The 20,626-nt window shown below is 36.5% G+C and overlaps 3 protein-coding genes across 8 annotated transcripts in view; all 3 read left to right on the forward strand.

Annotated features, from left to right (window-relative positions):
- The window catches only part of LOC144662309 (melanocortin receptor 3-like), an 89,167-nt gene that overhangs the window by 20,357 nt on the left and 48,184 nt on the right, over positions 1 to 20,626 (forward strand). The gene's annotated exons all lie outside the window — the stretch shown is intronic.
- LOC144662322 (melanocortin receptor 3-like) lies at positions 1,184 to 10,097 on the forward strand. Of its 6 annotated transcripts, none has more exons than XM_078523111.1 (4): positions 1,184 to 1,284; positions 4,181 to 4,244; positions 6,463 to 6,521; positions 9,054 to 10,097. In XM_078523111.1, exon 4 carries the CDS (start codon positions 9,078 to 9,080, stop codon positions 10,017 to 10,019), a length of 942 nt encoding a protein of 313 aa, XP_078379237.1. In that variant the 5' UTR covers positions 1,184 to 1,284; positions 4,181 to 4,244; positions 6,463 to 6,521; positions 9,054 to 9,077; the 3' UTR covers positions 10,020 to 10,097. The 6 variants fall into 6 exon arrangements, with proteins under 6 accessions (XP_078379237.1, XP_078379259.1, XP_078379245.1 ...); XM_078523133.1 differs by having other exon boundaries at positions 6,468 to 6,521; XM_078523119.1 differs by having other exon boundaries at positions 1,188 to 1,269.
- LOC144646196 (histamine H2 receptor-like) lies at positions 12,967 to 15,361 on the forward strand. Its single transcript, XM_078505745.1, has 2 exons — positions 12,967 to 13,041; positions 14,413 to 15,361. The coding sequence occupies exon 2, from the start codon at positions 14,417 to 14,419 to the stop codon at positions 15,359 to 15,361; it is 945 nt and encodes a 314-aa protein (XP_078361871.1). The 5' UTR covers positions 12,967 to 13,041; positions 14,413 to 14,416.

The raw sequence follows: 20,626 nt of genomic DNA on the forward strand, positions 1-20,626 counted from the left end.
AAAAAGGCGTATAGAACTAGAAATTAAAGTCAGCGCCAACAGATAAAGAACGCCCACCTGCTTAATGCTCCCTAGGGTGTTTAGGAAATTCGCATTATTATTAAATTTAATACACCATAACTTTAAAGTACGTAATAAAGACTCCTCTTTTCAGACTTTCTCCAGTAGCGTCCCATTCTTACATGTAAATGGTAATTCCATACGAAGGATTATGAAGAAGGATATGTTATCTCTAATTCTTTGAAAAATATCTGAACTTTCCTTTTCTCTCAAAACCTTTAGGGATTTTAAATTCTAGCGCGCGGTTTGGGACTGGCACTTGTTACGCGCGCGCGCAATATCAATTTTTTTTCAATGCATTTGTCCTCCCCACTAAAAATTCAACGTAAAGCATTGCCGAACGATCCAAAATAGCTTGCCACCAGAAACGATCTTGAGCAATTAGCAACTGCTCTAGATCTGTAGTTAAGAAGGACTCCCCTTAAGGCTTTTTAACTTTTATACGTGAACACATAGTTATGGTGTACATTAAAGCTGATTTCCAGTTCGTACTGCGCAGACTCGGGGTTTGTTTTCGTTTTTGTTTTGAATTCGTTGAAACGTTACACTTCGGTGACAGCATACATAAAGTTTTTTAGTCCGCCATTACAGTTCGTTTCGTTCAAGAATTTCCGATGAGCTGAAACGTCGGTTTGAAATAGCGTCAAGGTTCCTCTACTCGTTATTATTTGTTCTGCAAGGATATCTGGCGTTAATTATGAAGAAAAAGGTAAGTTTGTCGCGGAATTTTTAGTTTTGCTTGTAAACATTCCTTCGTGTGGGCTCACATAAACATTGCAGCCGAGATTGCGCAGTACGGACTGGAATTCATCTTTAACTAAAACTAAATCTTACAAATTTGGGGATAGAAAATTTGGATTAATACGTTTTTTTAGATCGAAGTGGCTACATTTCATTGCTCCCTCTCTTGTTGTCATTTATAGATGTTATGATTTTTTAAAGAACACCGCCCTCAAATAAGCGCTGCTCCCGAATAAGCGCCTCTACCGAAACACAAAAACAATAAAGAGCGCCACGGCGCTCATCGAGTAAATACGGTAATATATGTTATGTAACATGTTTTATGTAAATGAGATCATATTATACATAATGCCCATTCTAAAACTTCCGCAAAATTAACAGCGGCAGCTGCAAGGTGAACTTTCTTTCCGTGGAATAATACGTGTTTGTGTTCTGCGACTCCACGCTACAAGACGTGCTTAGGATAAGGTAGCTATCTTTCAGGTGATTTCTGATTATTTTTTAAAGATTTAAAATTAAGACTAAACTTAATGTCGGGGAGAAAAGCACCCTTAACCCAAATGATTTTTTGGAATGGCAAATTATAATTAAGAAAATTTTGAAATAATATCGATATTTTGCTTATTCTTGACAGGGTCGAGCACGTTAAAAAAATAAAATCAGTTTTCTCAAAGTAGCCTATAATATAATATTAAAAGTCAGAAGTTACTTTGAAAAAAAAACTAACTAAAGACGGGTAGTTGAGTTCTTTTTGTTCCCTCGCGCAGAGAGGAGATAAAAGAGATAAAGCTAATCACTGCATTAAGTTTGAATAATCGTGAATTAAGTTATTATGACAAACATTGCCGCCTCGATAAATTCTCTATAATTCGGAAACTATAAACTCAAAGGCCTACAATTTCAATTATAGTTCTTCTCTTGTGCACGAAAACAATGGCCGGTTTTCAATATAAGACTGCCGGTGCGTAAACGAAACGAGCGAGCTGAAATGATTTTAATGGCCTAAGAATATTTATTTTTGGTTCGTCAGTTATCGCGTTGAATTGAAAATAGAAATATCAAGGATGTTTTTTATTTGATCACTGCTAGCGATCTCTAGCAATCGCCGGTGTTATTATAAGACTTTTTATCACTTAATTTGCTGTAGTCCTACCCATCTCTTTACGGAGAAGGACATGTGTCGAATCGCTGTTAATTACACGGGCTATATTTCTCTGCCAGCTTATCCGGTGCGATTTTATGATGTTAATGTATTTGCTCATAACACAGAGCGACTGCACTATCATTACGAGCTGAGATAACCGCTTTCTTTCAGATGCTTTTATAATGTAAGTTTTTCTCAGTTGTTTTCGTGGATCGCGCTTCTCAGATCACCTCTCGATTTTTCTGTCGCTTTGCTTTCAGCGCGTTCACGTCACATTAAATTAGAGGAGGAAAAAGACTGCCCGCGGTCTAAAAAAACGTATACAGTTTGGAGTTAGAAGTAAAAGAGTTATATACTGTATAAAAAAATCAGTATTTATTGGAATAAATTTTGATAGTTATTTTAAAATATATTAATCCATGAATTTAGCCATGAATTTCTAAGAGTATTATATTTACTAAAATTTATACATGTTATAGACGAACAGCCAGTCCAAACCAATCAAGTTCAAGTTCCTCTTATATCCTCAAAAATCGCACTAGATAAATCAACAAATTCTGTAAGAAAAACAAGGTGACGTGTTTTTAAATTCTTCTGTTTCTTACAATGACATAAAAACTCGTTCTGCGAAGTCTCGTTTTGCCCTCATGGACAAAACATGATAGCGCCAAGAGCCAGTCTTTCGAGAATAGTACGCATACGCTGTGTAATACTAAATTCATCAATTTGCCACTTTAAAAAAAGAAATGAACATAACACATCTTTATAGATTCAGTACTCATCCCAGAATTATCCTGTAATTATTACAATGGCATAATGACGTGTTATGACGTCATCATGGCGTTATCTTTTGATTTTATTTACTGACGTCTCTCATCGATTTTTCCATCACGTTTTTGGATAACAACGACGTGTTTGATAACATTATGATGTCAACTAACAATTTCTTTTTCATTAACAACAGCAATTACTGCAAATTTCTGTTATGGTGCCAGGCAAAATTGCGTGTTATATTCCTTAAATAATCTGTTATGTACGGATAACAGATAATATTGACTTTCTGACCATATATGGGAATCTTGACAATTAATTTGTTATATCTGCCACCTTGAATTACTTTCAATCTACTTATTTCGGTAAATAACCTAAAAATCGAAGCAGTTGAACTGCAAAAGTTTGGTTGCTCATTGGAATTTTTTTGCATAGGAACATATGATACAATAATGAAATTATAGAGAGAAATGATCGTATTTCAAATTTTAAACCGCTGTCTTGATTTTGAAATTTCAAATTTCACACGTTCCGATCCTCAAATCAGTTAATCTAATTCTGTAAAAGCTGGGGAACACATGGAACTAATTTCAAAATTTTCCCTGATAAATTTTAAGGTAGTGTCCTAGGTGGTACGTTATTTTTTAAAGCTGAGTGTTGAATTTAAACATTATCAAATTCGGAGCACGTCTGAACGAGGTTAATACACTGGTTTCTTTTTATTTTTGAAAGTCGTTTTCTCATTTAACATTAAACTCGATATTGTTGTTATTTTCTTCTAGTGCAAGGTCAGGCACAGAATTTTAATTTTATCATTTTCTATGTACGACACAAGTAAAAGCATAAGCAAAGACAGCTGGTGTTAAATTGTGTTTTATTTTTAGAATTTAATTTCTGTCGCAAAATATGTTATTGAAAAACCGTTCCGGAAAGCCAATTTATTAAACAAAACACTTGCTTTACTCTCAGTTTCAATAAAATTTACAAGTCTCTTCTATACTAAAATTAATCCACCACCTCTGTTGAAAACCGAAGGGTGCTGAGTAATAATTTACCGGAAATACATCATAATTATAAATGGATCAAACACGGATTGGTAGACACCGTTATTATAAAAAGAACTTTATAATCAATTCTGTCAATAAAATGCAAAAATTGTAAGCTTAACCCTCTAACCAATACAAACACTACCTGCAAGTTGGCAAATTTTCTTTCTGCGAAATAATAATCTTGGTTGGCATAAGAGAGCTTTCAGGTAAATGGAATATAGTTTTTGATATCTAGGAAAAAAACTGCGACCTTCAAATCGATTAGTTAATTATTATGCCTTCACAATATGCAAACAACAGAAGGGTAAGCCTTCTACAAAAAGAAAACGTTTACGCCAGTTTTACTTAACGTAACGATGGCTGAATTCTTTTTTTATGTACTCATAGTGTTTTTACTTCGTTTTACTCTACGCAGGTTTATGCAAGTTCTGTATTGATTTTGAAAGAAAAAGGGGAAACGTTGACAACTGAAAAGCAAGGTGAGTAAACTTTAGGATCGACCACCTTAGATGACCTTACTATTACGCACCGCAGTACAAATTAAAATTCAGAGAAGTTACAAATAACCTCTGTTTCGCTACTAAATGTTACTTGGAACAATTATTATTTTATTTTTATTTATTCAAATACATTTAAGTGTAAAGTAGCGTTCATGAAAGACGACATTGTAAGATAGCGACAGCAAGATTGTGCACGATGTCATCAAGTACAATAGGGTTTCTATCTGTATTTGCCCATCTGTGTCCCCTCACACGCATCTTGTTATTGTTTAACGGGGGACAAAGCCAACTACTTTTTCTCGGGAAAATAGTCTAAATAAAACAAAAAATTCACCAAAAATAATAATATCGTGCCATAAAATGATGAAAAAGTTGGAATATAAAATTATTTAGAATGAAAAGAGTCAAATTTAAATAAATATTCTTCAAATGCAGCTCAAAGCGAGGAAATTGAGGTCGTGAGACAAGAACTTTTCGACCGCACTACCATAGCAAAGAACGGTTTTATTATCTAAGCTATAAGAATACTTTATCTTGTACAAATTAAAACTCCAGTCCACCGATTTGTACACTATGTTTTTATTACGCTTTTAACCGGAAAAGCTCAGCGTTTATTCATTGCGTATTTGAGTAAAGTTCACATACGATCAAGTTATTATGCAATCGGACCATCAGTGCAGTGGAAGTTAAATTTGTTTAATTACGGCGACAGGAAGTTACATGTTAATGTTATAATCCATTTGTAAAAGAGTTTTCAGAGAACAAAGAAGGAGTGTTCGGCACGCAAATTATATGAGTGGTCACTTTGGACAGAATGGACACTTTGAAATTGGACACTTTATGTATTTGGCACGTTGTGAATAGGCACTTCGTAAATGGATATGTTAATTAACACTTTGGGGAATTTATATAACTCAGAATTCTTCATTATTATATCCACAAACAAAATTCCAAAATTAACAATAAACTCTATCGTAAAAATATTGAATATTTAACTACGCCTGAGCAGAAAAAAAATCCAAAATTACCATTTATTTTTGTCTGTACAAAATTAATATAACATATTATTTTATACACACTGTAATTTGATGTATTGTAATTGGACACTTTCAACATTTCAAATTTCCCACGTTCCCTAAGTTAGTTAATCTAATTCGATAAAGTGTTGCTAAATAACATGGAAAAATACAAATAATGCAATCAGAAAACTTAGAATAGTAATGAAAAAAAGCAAAAACTGTGAATTTTGTAAAATACGGTTGTCAAAAATCAGTTGTCGTGAAAACGCCGAAGCTGGTGAACACATGAAACAAATGTCAACACTTTCCCTGATAAATTTTCAGGTAATGTGCTACATTTGGTGGTTATAGCTTAAGTAGTGTTGAATTTACACATTATCAAAGTTGGAGCAGGTCTGAGCGAGGTTGATACACTGGTCTCACTGCATTTTAAAAGTCGATTTCTCATTTACCATCAAACTCGATATTGTTGTTGTTACATGTGTTGTTTTCTTCTAGTGCAAGGCCAGGCACAGAATTTTAATTTTCTTAACTTTAATTCTAAGTACGACACAAGTAAAAGCATAAGCAAAGACAGCTGGTCTTAAATTGTGTTTTATTTTTAGAATTTAATTTCTTACGCAAAATATGTTATTAGAAAACCGTTCCTGAAAGCCAATTTATTAAATAAAACACTTGCTCTACTTTCTGTTTCAATAAAATTGACAAGTCTCTTTTATATTAAAACCGAAACCACCTCCTCTGTTGAAAACCGAAGGGTACTGAGTGATTATTTACCGGAAATAAATCATAATTATAAATGGATCAAACACGGATTAGTAGACATCGTTATTATGTAAAGAATCTTATAATCAATTCTGTCAATAAAATGCAAAACTGCAAGCTTAAACCTCTGACCAATACAAACACTACCTGCAAAGTGTGCAAATTTTCTTTTTGCGAAGTAGCATTAGAGAGCTAGGCGGCGTTCAGGTAAATGAGATATATAGTTTTTGATATCTAGGAAAAAAACTGAGACCTTCGTATCGATTAGCTAATTATTCTGCCTTCACAATACTGAAACAACAGAAAGGAAAGTATTCTACAAAAGGAAAACGTTTACGCCAGTTTTACTTAACAGAACTGGCGATGGCTGGATTCTTCTTTATACTCATAGTGTTTTCCTTCGTTTTACTCAGCGCAGGTTTATGCAAGTTCTGTAAAGGAAAAGGGGAAACTTTGACAAATGAACGGAAAGGTGAGTAAACTTTGCGATCGATCCAACTATTACACATCACTGTACAAATTAAAAATTCAGTGAAGTTACAAATAACCTCTGTTTCGCTACTTAATGTTACTGGGAACATTATTATTTTATTTTTATTTTTTCAAATACATCATAGTGTAAAGTAGCGTTCATGAAAGGCGACATTGTAAGATAGCGACAGCAAGATTGTGTACGCTGTCATCAAGTACAATAAGCTAAAGGTTTCTATCTGTATTTGCCCATCTGTGTCCTCTCAATTGTTTAACGGGGGACAAAGCCAACTAATTTTTTTCGGGAAAATAGTCTAAATCCGTGAAACCAGGAAATTCACCAAAAATTATATCGTGCCCTAAAATGATGAAAAAAAGTTGGAATATAAAATGATTTAGAATAAAAAAAGAGTGAAATTTAATATATATTCTTAAAATGCAGCTGAAAGCGAGGAAATTTAAGTCATAAAACACGAACTTTTTGACCGCACTACCATAGCGAAGAACGGTTTAATTATCTAACCTATAAAAGTTCTTTATCTTGTACAAATTAAAACTGCAGTACACCGATTTGTACTCTACGTTTTCAGGTTTTAGCCGGAAAAGCTCGGCGTTCATTCATTGCGTATTTTATATATAACGGTTATGAGGCTGAGTAAAGTTCACATACGATCAAGTTATTATGCAATCGGACAAGCCAGTCTGCGGACAAGCAGTGCAGTGGAAATGAAATTTGTTCAATTACGGCGACAGGAAGTTACGACAGGAAGCGAGTTAACATGTTAATGTATAATCCATTTGCGAGAACAAAGAAGGAGTGTTCGACACGCAAATTTTGTGATTGGACACTTTGGACAGAATGGACATGTACACTTTAAAAATTGAACACTTTGTATTGGTATTGTTGTGAATAGGCACTTCATTAATGGATATGTTAACGAACACTTTGGGGAATTCATGTAACTCCGAATTCTTCGTTATTATATCCACAGAAAAAATTCCAAAATAAGCAATAAACTCTATCTAAAAAATATATAATTTTTAACTACGCCTGAGCAGAAAATGAATCCAAAATTAGTACATAATTTTGTCTGTATAAAATTAATATATAGCATTATTTTAGTGCACACTGTAATTGAAATCTGTTGTAATTGGACACTTTCAATTTGACTGAGTGAAGTTCACATACAATCAAGTAACCTGCGATCAGGCGTTCTTTTTCTGCGGCGGAGGGAAAAATCCTGCCGCGAAAAAAAGAACCCCGGAGCGTAGGTTAACGATCAAGTGATTATAAATGGAATCGAACAAACAGTGCAGTGATAGTTGGATTCGTTCAATTACGACCATGATTTCAATCTTCAAAGAGCTAAATTGGGCGACAGGAAGTCCAGTTAAACGAGTTATCATGTTAATGACAGAACTGGAGGGTTATAATATATTTTCAAAAGAGTTTTCGGAAAACAAAGAAGGAGGCTTCGGCATGCAAACTTTGTGATTGGACGCTTTGTAATTGTACACTGCATGAATGGAGACTTTGAAACTGGACACTTCAGTTTAATTCGATGGTTTTTATTGGACACTGTCACTGGACATGTTGTGAATAGGCACTTTGTAACTGGATATATTGTTGAACACTTTGTATGCTGGTAATTGTACATACATCTTATTAACCAAGCGCAAGGGCCGTACTGGGAGAATATCGACTCGAGGTTTTGACAGTTGTTACTGAAAAGACTGAGGGTCGATATTCTCCCAGTACAGTCCCGATCAAGCTTGGTTAATAAAGGAATTACTGACGGCTGAAAAAGGCATTTATAGGTCGGAAAAGAATTCCCTAACGATGTTTTACAAACCAATAAAAAGCAAGATAGGGTTTTTCATGCGAGTTAAGTTTATTGCTTTTTTTTGTTTGTTTGCTTTTTTTCACTTTTGTAAGCCATTACAATACACGAACCAGTTTGACTTTGCGCGGCATCATACGGACAATAAAAATAGTTGTTTTCTTTGGACAATTTGCAATTTAACTTTTTGTTATTAGACCCTTTGTTATTGCATGTTTTGTTTCTGGACAGTTTTTTTTAATTTTAGATGTTTATGGCACTTTGTAATTGGACATATTGTTATTGGACGCTTTGTAATTAAACGTTTTGTTAATTTCGATATTCTGTTGTTGGATACTTTTTAATGAACCTTTTTGTTACTGGACACCGTAATTGGACGTTTTGTTAAACTGGTTGTTTTGTAATTGGACATTTTGTAGTTATATATTGGACGCTTTTTATTGGACATTTTGCAATTCAACAGCTAAAAATTAATGAAATTTGCATAGATGTAATTGAAATTTCGCAATAAATAGGTACGCTAGACATCGATCGCCACTTTTTACACGCAGTTATTTTACCGAAAGACAAGTTGATGTACTTGATTATTGTTGACCAAACAGCATTCTAGGTTTACAGGTTTACAAAAATCATTAGTTTTTGTAACCGCCGGCCTAAATTTTTCACTAAACTCAAGGTTGCTGTTCTTTTAGTTCTAGATCAAGTACGGTCAACATATGGCTCAGAACCAGTTCAACCTGTTTAACCAGACATGCTGGAACTGTTCTACCAGCTTTCCTCAAGAAACAACAACAGTTACTCGTGTGAGTGCATTCTTAACTAAAGATTCGGTGATAATCCTGTCTATACTTTGCGCCTTTGCCAGTGTCATCGGAACCTTGGGAAACTCCTTGGTGCTTCTTGCCGTACGCAACAACGAAAATCTTCGCACGATACCTGATCTTTTCATCACAAGCCTGGCGGTCTCCGACCTGTCAGTCTGCGCGGTGTATTTGCCGATAACGATTTACTACTTTAATCACAGTATCAGTCAAGGAGTTGAAGATGAAAACGCAATCTTTGACTTAGCGAGGAGTTTCCTTGGTCATACCTCTTTGGTTGCTTCTGCGACCAACATGTTTGCAGTGACAGTTGATCGTGTTATTGCAATACGATTCCCTTTCAAGTACGTTGCAACCATGACAACCAAGCATGCATTGATTGGGATAGTGGTTGTCTGGACAATTTCCCTTACATTCGGCATTCTGTACGCTCCAATGTTGATTTCAAACATGTACATCGCATCATACAGCGCTATGTTGCTGTTTACTACAATGTTCATGTACATCTACATTTTCGTTATCGCCAAACGACAAGAAAACAGAATTCAAAACATACAACCGGGATCTGATGGGGTCGTGGCAGAGAAAAAAGTGGCTAAAACCATTTTCACAGTAGTGGGGATTTATGCTTTGTTTTGGCTACCCATGCTTCTACTGCCAGCAATTGCCAACCCTTCAACAAACCCGGTTCAGTTTGGACAAGGTTTTCACTGGGCTCAAACTCTGCTGGCTTGTAATTCTGCAGTTAATCCTTACATTTATTGCATGAGAAGCAAGAAATACCGCACATCATTCGGTAAAATACTACGAATTGAACGATGCACTGATAATCAGTAAGCAGTAAACTCAATCAGCAGGAACATAAAGTTCACTGTTCTGTGTCGATAGGCTTATTCACGATAGCCATCATGACTTTTTCCTTATTATGATAAAAATTTAAAACTTCGTGATTTTTATGAAGAAGCAAACGCGGAGATTTTAAACCGATTCTTTGTAAAATGATTTTTTTCGCATGTATTGTATGCTTCAGTACAGAATTTCAGCAAATGTAAATGATACACCTGGCGTTTTTTGTTTTTAAAAAAAAAATAAGAAATAGACCACTTGTGTTGCTAAAAAGCGGGAAAGAAGACTGAGTAGGGAACTGATATAGCAGTTTCAATTACCTTCAAGACGCTGAAACGTGCAGTGATTTCGGCACAGATAGTAGAATATTAGATTAAATCAATTTTCCGAGAACGTCATCTTTGCTGTGTTTGCCCCTGGCAGAAAACATGGCAAATTGCATTATATTATGTGAACCAACATGGCGGCTGTCGATTCAGTAGTTTTACACCCAAAGGATCTAGTTCAAACTTTGGTGCCAAATTGTCTTAATTTCAATCCATTTCGATTCTTACCATCGTTAGTCGTGATCAATCTCAGTTTTAGTGGGCTCCTGTCATTTTTCAAGCATTGTATTACAATATCAAATTATTACAACCGAGCAGAAATGTTCGCACATTTCGCCGTTTGTTATTTCCCTTCTAAATTATTATAAGTAATTATTTAATAAGTAAATAAATAAGAAAGAAAATATGGAAGTAAATAAGCAAACAAGTAAATTCGTAAGTGGATAGGCAACTAGACAGAAAACAAATAGTAAATAATTCAAGGCGATTAAACAAGCAAACAAGTCAGAACGTCAGTCGTACAGACAGGCAGGCAGTCAGCCATGATCAGTCAGTCATCAGCGGTCAGTTAGGCGGATGGCCGGTCGGTCAGTCGTTCGGTCGAAAGGTCGGTCGGTCGGTAAGTAAGTATAGGCAGTTTAGAAGGTAAAGAAAGTTAGTTAGAAAGCAAGCAAGAAAGAAAGAAAGACACAGCAATTATACATTGTTTTGGCTCGTAGAAGGTTTTAAGATTCAGTACAGGAAACAATAAAAAAAAGTTATAATGAAAAGGTAAACAAAGTAGTACCTTAAAATTCGCTATTTAATTAAACAAAAAATAAGATTTAAAATAACATTGTAATACGAAAAAGCCCAGTAAAGGAGTACATACTGACAACATGTTTCTGTGCTTTTATTTGTGTCTAGATAATTTGAGTTTGGTAAAATTGGTAATACCGGTATTAATTTAAAAAAAACTGTTTAACGTTAAAAGGACGAACCATTTAGTGTTGACCTTGGGTCTAAATATTGCAGACGTCGTCATGGAGACATCAATTCACTCTTAAAATCACTTGGAAAAAACAAAATAACAAAGCGAAAGAATTTCGCTAAACGAGTTGAATATTGAGGACGCAATTATTGCTTATATTTTAGCATTATTTTGTTATGGCTCTTTGTATTTAAAGTTGGTAGAGAATGGTCAAAGCGACTGTACGACTTTTGGGGGGTTTCATATCGTCATGTTTATAGAGTTTTTCTATGTGGTTTTTCTCTACGCACCAAAAAAATTTCAGTATCCCGTCCAAATAGAAACCCAAAGATTTTTGAAACGCAAATTTCAATCCAAAAATAGCCCCTCCCCTCCCCGTATTTAAGCCCTCTCCGAAAATAAGCCCAGCTGACAGGCACGTTGAGCAAGTTCAGAACTTTACTGTACACCTGGGTTAAATAATCATTCTTTCTGCGGAAATGAGGACCTCTACAAGTCGTTCGATTCTGGGAATCAGTGATCACTACCCTTTTAATTCTCACGAACGAATTATGATGTTTATATTCACGTTGGGAATTAAAATCAAGTAATCCATGTGCCCCATGGTCAGCATTGTCATAGAAACTCAGTCTAAGTGGATTTTATAACGCAACTGAATAAATAAACCGAAATCAAGCAATATACAAAATGATTGCTTGTCAATTTGCTGTATTTTATTTGTGATTTAATTATAACCTACGCACGATATGCCTTGTTTTCTTCGCAAAAGTTGTAAAAGGTCTGGACGGAGAATTATAAATTAAAGTGGTCATTTTACATTTTGGTCATTTGCATGCTGTCATTTACAATTTGGCCGTTTTCAAGTTGTCGGTAGAAATGAACTGGGGTATAATGAGATCACTGAAACATTTGGGAACTTAGTAAGTCGGTCAGTTGTAATTACAATTAATATGCGCCATATTGCTGCTGTCATTTATAATTTATTTTTGGTGCTTTTTAGTGGTGAATAACAATGTGGGGATGTCATTAAAAATATCGAGCCATTTGTCGGTGACAGCTAACCTAATCTAGACCCTTGAAGTAAGGCCTTCTTTAACAATTCACTTTCCGTTTTTGCTCTATTCACCACTAAATATCGGCCCTTCTATTAAAACAAGCCCCACCCTCACGGACTGTAAGCAAGTCTTTCCAAGTATAATTTTAACTGCCTTATGCCGACTTAGGAGTAGTATTAGCCGGGATAAACGTTGTAATTTAAAAATGACACTAAAATACTGAATATAATTAGCTCTGCGAAGGAACCAAAACCATAAAATGATTCAACTTATGTTGTGAAAATTAGAACTAAGACAAACACCAGCTACGAGGCATTTAAAATTCTTGTTGTAAATTACTTTTTGGTTAAAGGGGATTTGACAGCCATATTTCAGGTATACGTGAATTAAATATTTTTTATTATTATGTCGAAGATCTGAGATATTGATATAAACTTAAGTAACTACACAGGAAAAGGATGCTTTTCAAAACAATAGTAATTTTTATTATCTAAATCATACGATATTAATTATACGCAAATTGCACGGTATTGATGCTCTTTATATACTTCCTACAGTGTTATATTCTCAGTCGTTTTATTCCTCACAGACCTATGCAAGTTCTTTGATCGTGAGAGGAAAAAAGGCAAAAAAGGGAACGCCAACAACTAAACGGTGCTTGAGTAAGTGAAGCTTTACGTGACTGTTGAAAGTACGATTAAGGTAATCCGGGATTTAGCGCGAAATTTGATTTCAGTCTCACAACATTTCAGTGAAGTTTTCTATATTTGTTTGTCTCTCAGTTTTGTCGTGGACCAATCTCAAACTTCACAAAACATTAGCTATGGAAAACCCTTTAAAACCTCATGATTATTATTCACATTTTTTAAATATGAACAGAGGTTCTCTTCATACAAAGTTTCAGGCCTAAACACTTTTCTGTTTTTAAGATACAGATAACTAAAAATGGCTTTGCAGGCCCGAAAAGTATCCGCGTCTTTCGAGAAACGGGCCCCAGAGATCAAATTAACAATTAAGCTCGATACAAATAACTTATATGTGTCTGATTTGGGTTTATCAAAATCGTCAGACGATTACGTCTACAGCAGCTTTAGCAGAAAAAGATACCATGATATAGTAACAGCAATTTGTGAACTCAGATTTTGTCAGTCAGTATATTTAGTTTCTGAGTATTGGTTGTTATTCAGATGCAGTCCAAGCCTTTCCTATTGACTTTCCTGGCCAAATATACCAAGATATGATAGATGGTGTTTTGTTTTCGCAAAAAGTGTCAGAAAACAAGGCAGTTTAACTCGTACTAAATGAAGTCTGAAAACCTGTGCAACTTGGCAAATGGCGCGAAATGCACAAACAACGACATCTACGAACGGCAAACTACAACTCAATTTTGTCGTGAAAGAACTTAACACTCGCATTTAGAAGACCTTCGAAGCCTTTAATTACACTACAATTTTGTCCTTTCACATCTACAACGGTTTGTGAGCAGCCATTTCTTTTGGAGAGCTGAACTTTCATGTTTCGTTAGTCCAGCGACCAAAGGAAAAATTTCGCAAAGTGCGGAAAATACACTTTCCGGAACGTGGTCCGTATCGTGAAAAGCTGGACCGGTTACGAGCGCGTGATTAGCCAATCAGATTGCAGGATTCGCAGAATTCCGCCCGCTCAGGAGCTTGCCAAAAATACCGTTTTGTTAATAGATACGCTTTTTAGTTACGTCTGCGCAATGTAGTTCATTGCGAATTCACTGAAGTCAGCAACAAACGGATTCGCATTCTGAAATCGCTAATTTTTCTAATTTTGTTGTGCTATATTTTCATAGTGGGTTATACCTTAAAATGTGTTAGCCTTTTGTTGTGAAATGCACTCAATTGAATATTTACATTCTAAATAGATTAGTTCGGTCTCACGTAATTTTTTTCTGTAATTGTCACAACAAGCAACTGGCCACTACTCTCACAATTGTACCGAAATGAAGGACGGTTCAAATTAAATGAAATGTAATTCAAACTCAATACAGTTGTTGTTTGCTCCAGGACGATGGCTCAAAACCTGTTCAACTTGTTCAACCAGTCATGCTGGAACCGTTCCACAAGCTCTCCACAAAGAACAACAACAGCTACCCATATCAGTGACTCGGAGCTCTTAGCTAAAGATGTAGTGATTTTCCTGTCAATGGTTTGCGCCTTGGCCAGTGTCATCGGAACCTTGGGGAACTCTTTGGTCCTTCTCGCCGTCCGCAACAACGCAAATCTTCGCACGATACCTGATCTTTTCATCACAAGCCTGGCTGGCTCTGACTTTACGGTCTGCGCGCTGTTTCTACCGATAATGATTTACAACCTCAATCACAGAACTCCAGATGATCAATACATGGTATTTTATTCCGTGAAACGTTTCCTTGGCCACGCCTCCATGGTCGCTTCCGCAAGCAATATGTTTGCAGTTACAGTTGATCGTGTTATTGCGATAAGATTCCCTTTCAAGTACATCGCTGTCATGACAACAAGGAGAGCGTTGGTTGGCATACTGGTTGTCTGGTTTGTTTCTCTTGCATTCGGCTCCTTGTATGCTCGTCGATTCCTTTCAACGCACTTCGTCTCATCCTACAATGTTACTCTGCTGTTGGTCACAATAATCATGTACATTTATATTTTCATTATCGCCAAGAGGCAAGAAAACAGAATTCACAACATACATCACAGACCTGAAGGGACCGCGGCGGAGAAAAAAGTAGCTAAGACCGTTTTCACAGTAGTGGGAGTTTATGCCTTATGTTGGGTACCTTTGCTTCTTCTTCCAGCCGTTGTCAACCCTGTAAGAAAGCCAATTCTATTTCGAAAAGTTTTTCGCTGGGTTCAAACTCTGCTGGCTTGCAATTCGGCAATTAATCCTTACATTTATTGCATGAGGAGCAAGAAATACCGCGCAGCATTTGGGAAAATACTTCAAATAGAACGTTGGACCGATCGCAATAGCCAGTGAACACACTCAGTGGAACTATAAAACTGTTCTGTGTGGAGTTGCGATGAGTGATTTAGCATACCACGGACTAAGCTAGTTTTCTGGTGCTGCTAAGTTCTCTGGGATCTCTGATGCCGAAGCTCACTCGAAGATTTCCGAAGATTGCCCGATACTTTGGCTGTTTGTCGAAGGTATTAGGATGAGTGTCAAGTCGCAATCAATGACCAATCAGATTAAATATTTCATCAGTTTGCCATACCAGTTTCAGGTCTGACTTCTAAAATCTGTACTTTTTTCAGAACTGAATTAAGTGGTCAGATCCGATTACGTTTTTGGCATCTTTGGCCAAATGATTACATTAACAGGTGATACATGCCAGTTTTTTTCTAAAACTGTTTGTCTATTGCAAGAGAGCATACAACTTTAGCTCCATCATTTTTATTAAATAGATTTAGCCAAGCCTAAAAGCGGAGCTCCCCGGTAATTGACTTTGCCCTTTATTTACTGAATTGACTGACTATAGGCATAATAGTAAATGAGCCCGCAATCCAATAACAATCTTTTTTTCGGTCAGCGGTCAACTTTATAAAAACGCGTTACCTCGATGAGTTATACACCTGAGCCCGCAATATAATCACGTGGTACTGGTCAGCGGACACCTTGTATTGACAGCTGTCAATTGACCATAACGTGGATGCCCAGTAACAAATAGGTGAAGGTTTATCTATTTCTGAAGTGCGCGACACCGTACGTACGCGCCCGCGAGCCATGCCGCTAGCCATGATGACCATGAAAAATTTAGTTCATGGTTTTCCTATTTCTGTGGATTTTCCATGGGTATGGAGCTCCGCTCTGCGGCCCTTCGGGCCGCTGTGGAGCTCCGCAATTAGTCGTTTACCTCACACATTTCTGGTTAACCAGGGAGACAGAAGATTGCCCCCCCCCCCCCCGCTTGGGTTGTCTTGGGACTTCCCTCTCCCTCCCCGAGAGTCTGTAGGCGCGCGCGGGGCGCGTACGCTCACTCGATAACCAAATGTTTTCGACTTCATCGGTTTACCCCAAATTTCCTTACCCATGGTGCTCCGCTGGCGCGCTCCGCTATCATCTACAAATAACTTGGTTACTAACCCCCATTGGCTCGAATTGTAAAGTATGTAAGTAGGTAAATATGTACGCAAGCAAGTTAGTTAATCACACAAGCAGGTCAGTCATCAGTAAATGAAATATAAGTAGGTAAGCAAAGTAGTAGTATAGTAAGACAAAAATAAAAAGATAACTTGTAAGCAAGCAACAAAGTTATGGGAGGCGCAGTCACTGGCGTAGTGGGCTCATGGTAAACGCGCCGGACTCCGGAGTGGACGTTTCGGGTTCGAGCCCTGGCCAGGGTCACTGTGTTGTGTTCTTGGGCAAGACACTTTACTCTGATAGTGCCTCTCTCCACCCAGGTGTATAAACGGGTACCGGCAAAATAATGCTGGAGTTACCCTGCGATGGACTAGCATCCCATCCAGGGGGGACTAGAGATATCCTAACTGCTTAATGCTATCGAAACCGGGATAAGCTCCGGCAGTATGCGCCACTTGGCTCGAGGCTGCCCTTGGATAAATTATAAGCAACAAAGTTAATAAGTTAATTAGCCAAAGTAAATAATTAATAATTAAATATGCAAGTATGTCGGTTAGTGAGTAAATGAGTAAGTGAGTATTTTATCCATTTAAGTAAGTAAGTAAGCAAGTAAGTAAGTAAGTAAGTACGCGAGTGAGTGACTGTGTGACTGAGTGACTGAGTGAGCAAACAAGCAGACATACTTCCTTGAGAAGGCGCTACCGTGAAACAATACCAGGAAGTGGTCAGAACGGGACTTGAACCCGGGACCTCCGGATTTCAAGTCCGGCTCCCTAACCACTCGGCCACGCTGCCTCCTACTTACAGTAAAATAAGTATACAATTACATTTAATTAAATGCAGTTATTCAGGCCCGAACGGGTTTCGAAACAATCTGCGATTGTGATACAATGCTCTACCAACTAAACTATTAAGCCTATTGGGAGCTGGTCTCTTTGTGAGTTTGCAATATCGAGTCTTTTAAAATTGTAAATATTCATTAAAAACTAGGACGCTGAAGAAGTCAAACAATTATTGCTGAACTTTTCTGTTAGAAGTTCTAACCGTGCTTTCAAACATTGTAAACATACAATCCTAGATAACTCCTCCACACCAAACTGTAAGAGATAATCCACCATCTAATAATTTCTCTCTATCGCTCTGCTTTCTCCTATGAATCCACACAATATCGCACAAACCATAAAAATTTTAATTTAACCTCTTCTTAGCCAACTCATTTTGTGTTATATTTTTCGATCAGCATGGAAAAACCAAGATATCGAAAAAAGGATTTATCTAAGAGGGTCTGAACGGGGTTTAGTGTTATTTGCCCATAATTTTTAGTGTTTGCTGTTAAATTGGTCAATTTATAATGTTTACTGTTTCCAAAGAAAATAGTGTTAGTGTGTTTGAAGGGTTTTCGTGAAAAAGCCGTAGTCTTTTAGCATTGTAAATTCTTATCTGCTCTTCAAAAATCGGTAACGAAACTACTCATGAACTTTGAGCCTGTGCTGTGTGTTCTTCTCGGAAATCTTCAGTAGTCTTCAGACATCTTCTTTAGTCTCCAGAAATCTTCGACAGTCTTCGGGAATCTTCGGTAGTCTTCAGAAATCTTTCGAAATGATCAGAAATTGTCGGAAAATGGCCGAAAACTTCTTAATATTCTAAATAAAAGAATATTGGCCTTTTTGGAGCTGTTTTTGTTTCTTTGTGGATTAAATTTACTGTTACAGTGAATTTTTACTGTAAGTGTTAAAATGCCTAAAATTATTGTTATCGAGGTACCCCCATTCAGACCCTCATCTAAATGAGTCGAATAACGTTGTTGTCACCATCGGTTATGCGTGCATGTGTCTCGTGAGTTTCATTTCCCAGCTTCCCATGTAGCCTGCAAATCGACCGAGTTTTTCGCTTGTTGATGATGCCCATAAAATTTTCAGTATGCAGGATGTTTTACTAGGGAGGAATAGAAGGAATGAGGGGTTGGTGGATTTGAAATGAAACTTAAAAGGATTTAATGAATATTCGCAATTATAAAAATTTGAATTAATGAGTACACATTTTTCCCTTCAAATTCACAAGATACATATTTATAAGCACCACTTATGAAAGGAGTAATAAAACGCGAAAATAACCAAGGATGTTTTTTTTTTTTGACGGATTACGAACGACAAACTTGAAAAAACTTGCCAAACTTGACAATTCGCTTGCTCTACTTTCCATTTCCGTCATATTCGAGCTTACCACTAAACGGTGGTTCTTGTGGCCTGAATAGAGGATTTTGAAGCTATAAATTTTAAAAACTTTATTCGTGCACTTAAAAATAAGATTAATTTTTAGCGGCGAGATGATAAATGTCTTTATACCATGCCATAGAAAATACAGCCAATCAGAATACAGTAAAGCCGTTGTATATTCGACGGTATTCTACCCAACCTTCCCATCGTGCGCTGGGATTGTATTCTCGACAAAATTTAGTAAGCGTATTTTCTATGGCATGGTATAAAATAGTTACACAACACTTTCTCGTGGTATACTATGGAATATCCCACTTGTCACTTGTATTTTCTTCGTATACACACTCGCCTAAAGGCTCGTGTGCATACCGAGAAAATACAAGTGACTCGTGGGATATTCCATAGTATACCACTCAAAAGCGTTGCATAACTAGTATTTATTAAAAAAAAGTAATAAAAAACTAATTATACCAATGATTTAAAAACCACACGGAATGGTTCATCGAAGTAAACGGATTACAAAACACTCATTCTCAGTGATTTGATAGTCAATCCAACCTAAAACCTTAAGTAAGGTTTTATAATCTAAAACCTTAAGTAAGAATTTATGATCGAAGGTAATTCACTTGCTCTACTTTTCGTTTCGGTTATACTGCTAAATATCGGCTCTACCATTAAACCTCGCTCTCTCGCTTCTCGCGGCCTGAATGGATTATTACCAACTATACCGTATTTACTCGAATAAGCGCCATGGCGCTTATTAAATTTTTCGTGCTTCAAGTGCGGCGCTTATTTAAAAATTGGACGCCACAAACAATCTAATCTAGACGAAACTTCTACAGTAACTAAAAGAAGGATCTTTTGATTGTCATGGTCAGTATTCGTCTTTTGCGCTTGCGGTCCCGACAAAGTTTACGGCTTTCACAACGTTAACAGAACTGTGTGAATTTTGGATAGAAAATAATAAATGGCGAGCGGTAAAATAATAAATTTGAACTGCGAAACACCATTTTTGATGAAAAGGATTTTCCAGGCTGTTTTAGATTTATTTGGAATGCTATTTTTAGCCATAAGGAATTCCTCGAATAAGCGCCGCATCGGGACTGCGGCGCTTATTCGGGGGCCGCGCTTATTAACTTTTCTGTCCCTTCCCTGTCGCTTATTTGAGGGCGGCGCTTATACAGGAACGGCTCTTATTCGAGTTAATACGGTAAATCAAGCTTCAAACATGCACTTAGAACATGATTTTTTTAAAGCCTAGATGATAAATGTTGTTATTAAAAAAAAGACATGAATGAAATACTGCAACAATAAGGTCGACATCCGCAGAAAATCCACAGAAAATGGTTCAATCAAGGAAATTATGTTGACAAGTTAGCCCAATGTGAACACTCAATTAAAGATTTTCAGTTTTAAAACAATTTCTTTTCCGTCAAATACTCGCCCTATCAGTCTAATATCGACTCTTCTATGACAAAATAACCCAAGTTTTCTCGCACGCTGAAGATAGGATTTTCTGGGCATCATGCACTTAAAGGAACTACGTCACGGGGATTTCGCAGATTTTTGTTCTTAACTGTTTTGAAATTGGTGGTGAGCACCTTAGCCCATGAAAACATTACCTTTGAACATCTAAAGGAAAATATAACCTAATTTGTAGATAAAATTAAACTGCGACTATAAATATCGATTTTATTGAAGACGCGTGGAAACAACTTTCCATCCGAGCAACCGCAGCCACTAAATTAGATGCTTATTAACAGTTTCAATGCTCGAATACAGCAGTTTTTAATTAAAATGGACTTTTGTTCTTTGGTTTCCTGCAGCACAAATAAAAGTTCTGGCTGTTCAAAACACTGGTAAAATCTCCCTTTTAAACATGATTAATTTTGAGCGCAGATGAGAAATGTTATTATAAAACGGTAACGAATAATTAAAAATGGCA

The sequence above is a fragment of the Oculina patagonica genome, chromosome 1 (genome assembly GCF_052425735.1).
Source record: "Oculina patagonica isolate OP01 chromosome 1, crgOcupat, whole genome shotgun sequence".
NCBI lineage: Eukaryota > Metazoa > Cnidaria > Anthozoa > Scleractinia > Oculinidae > Oculina > Oculina patagonica.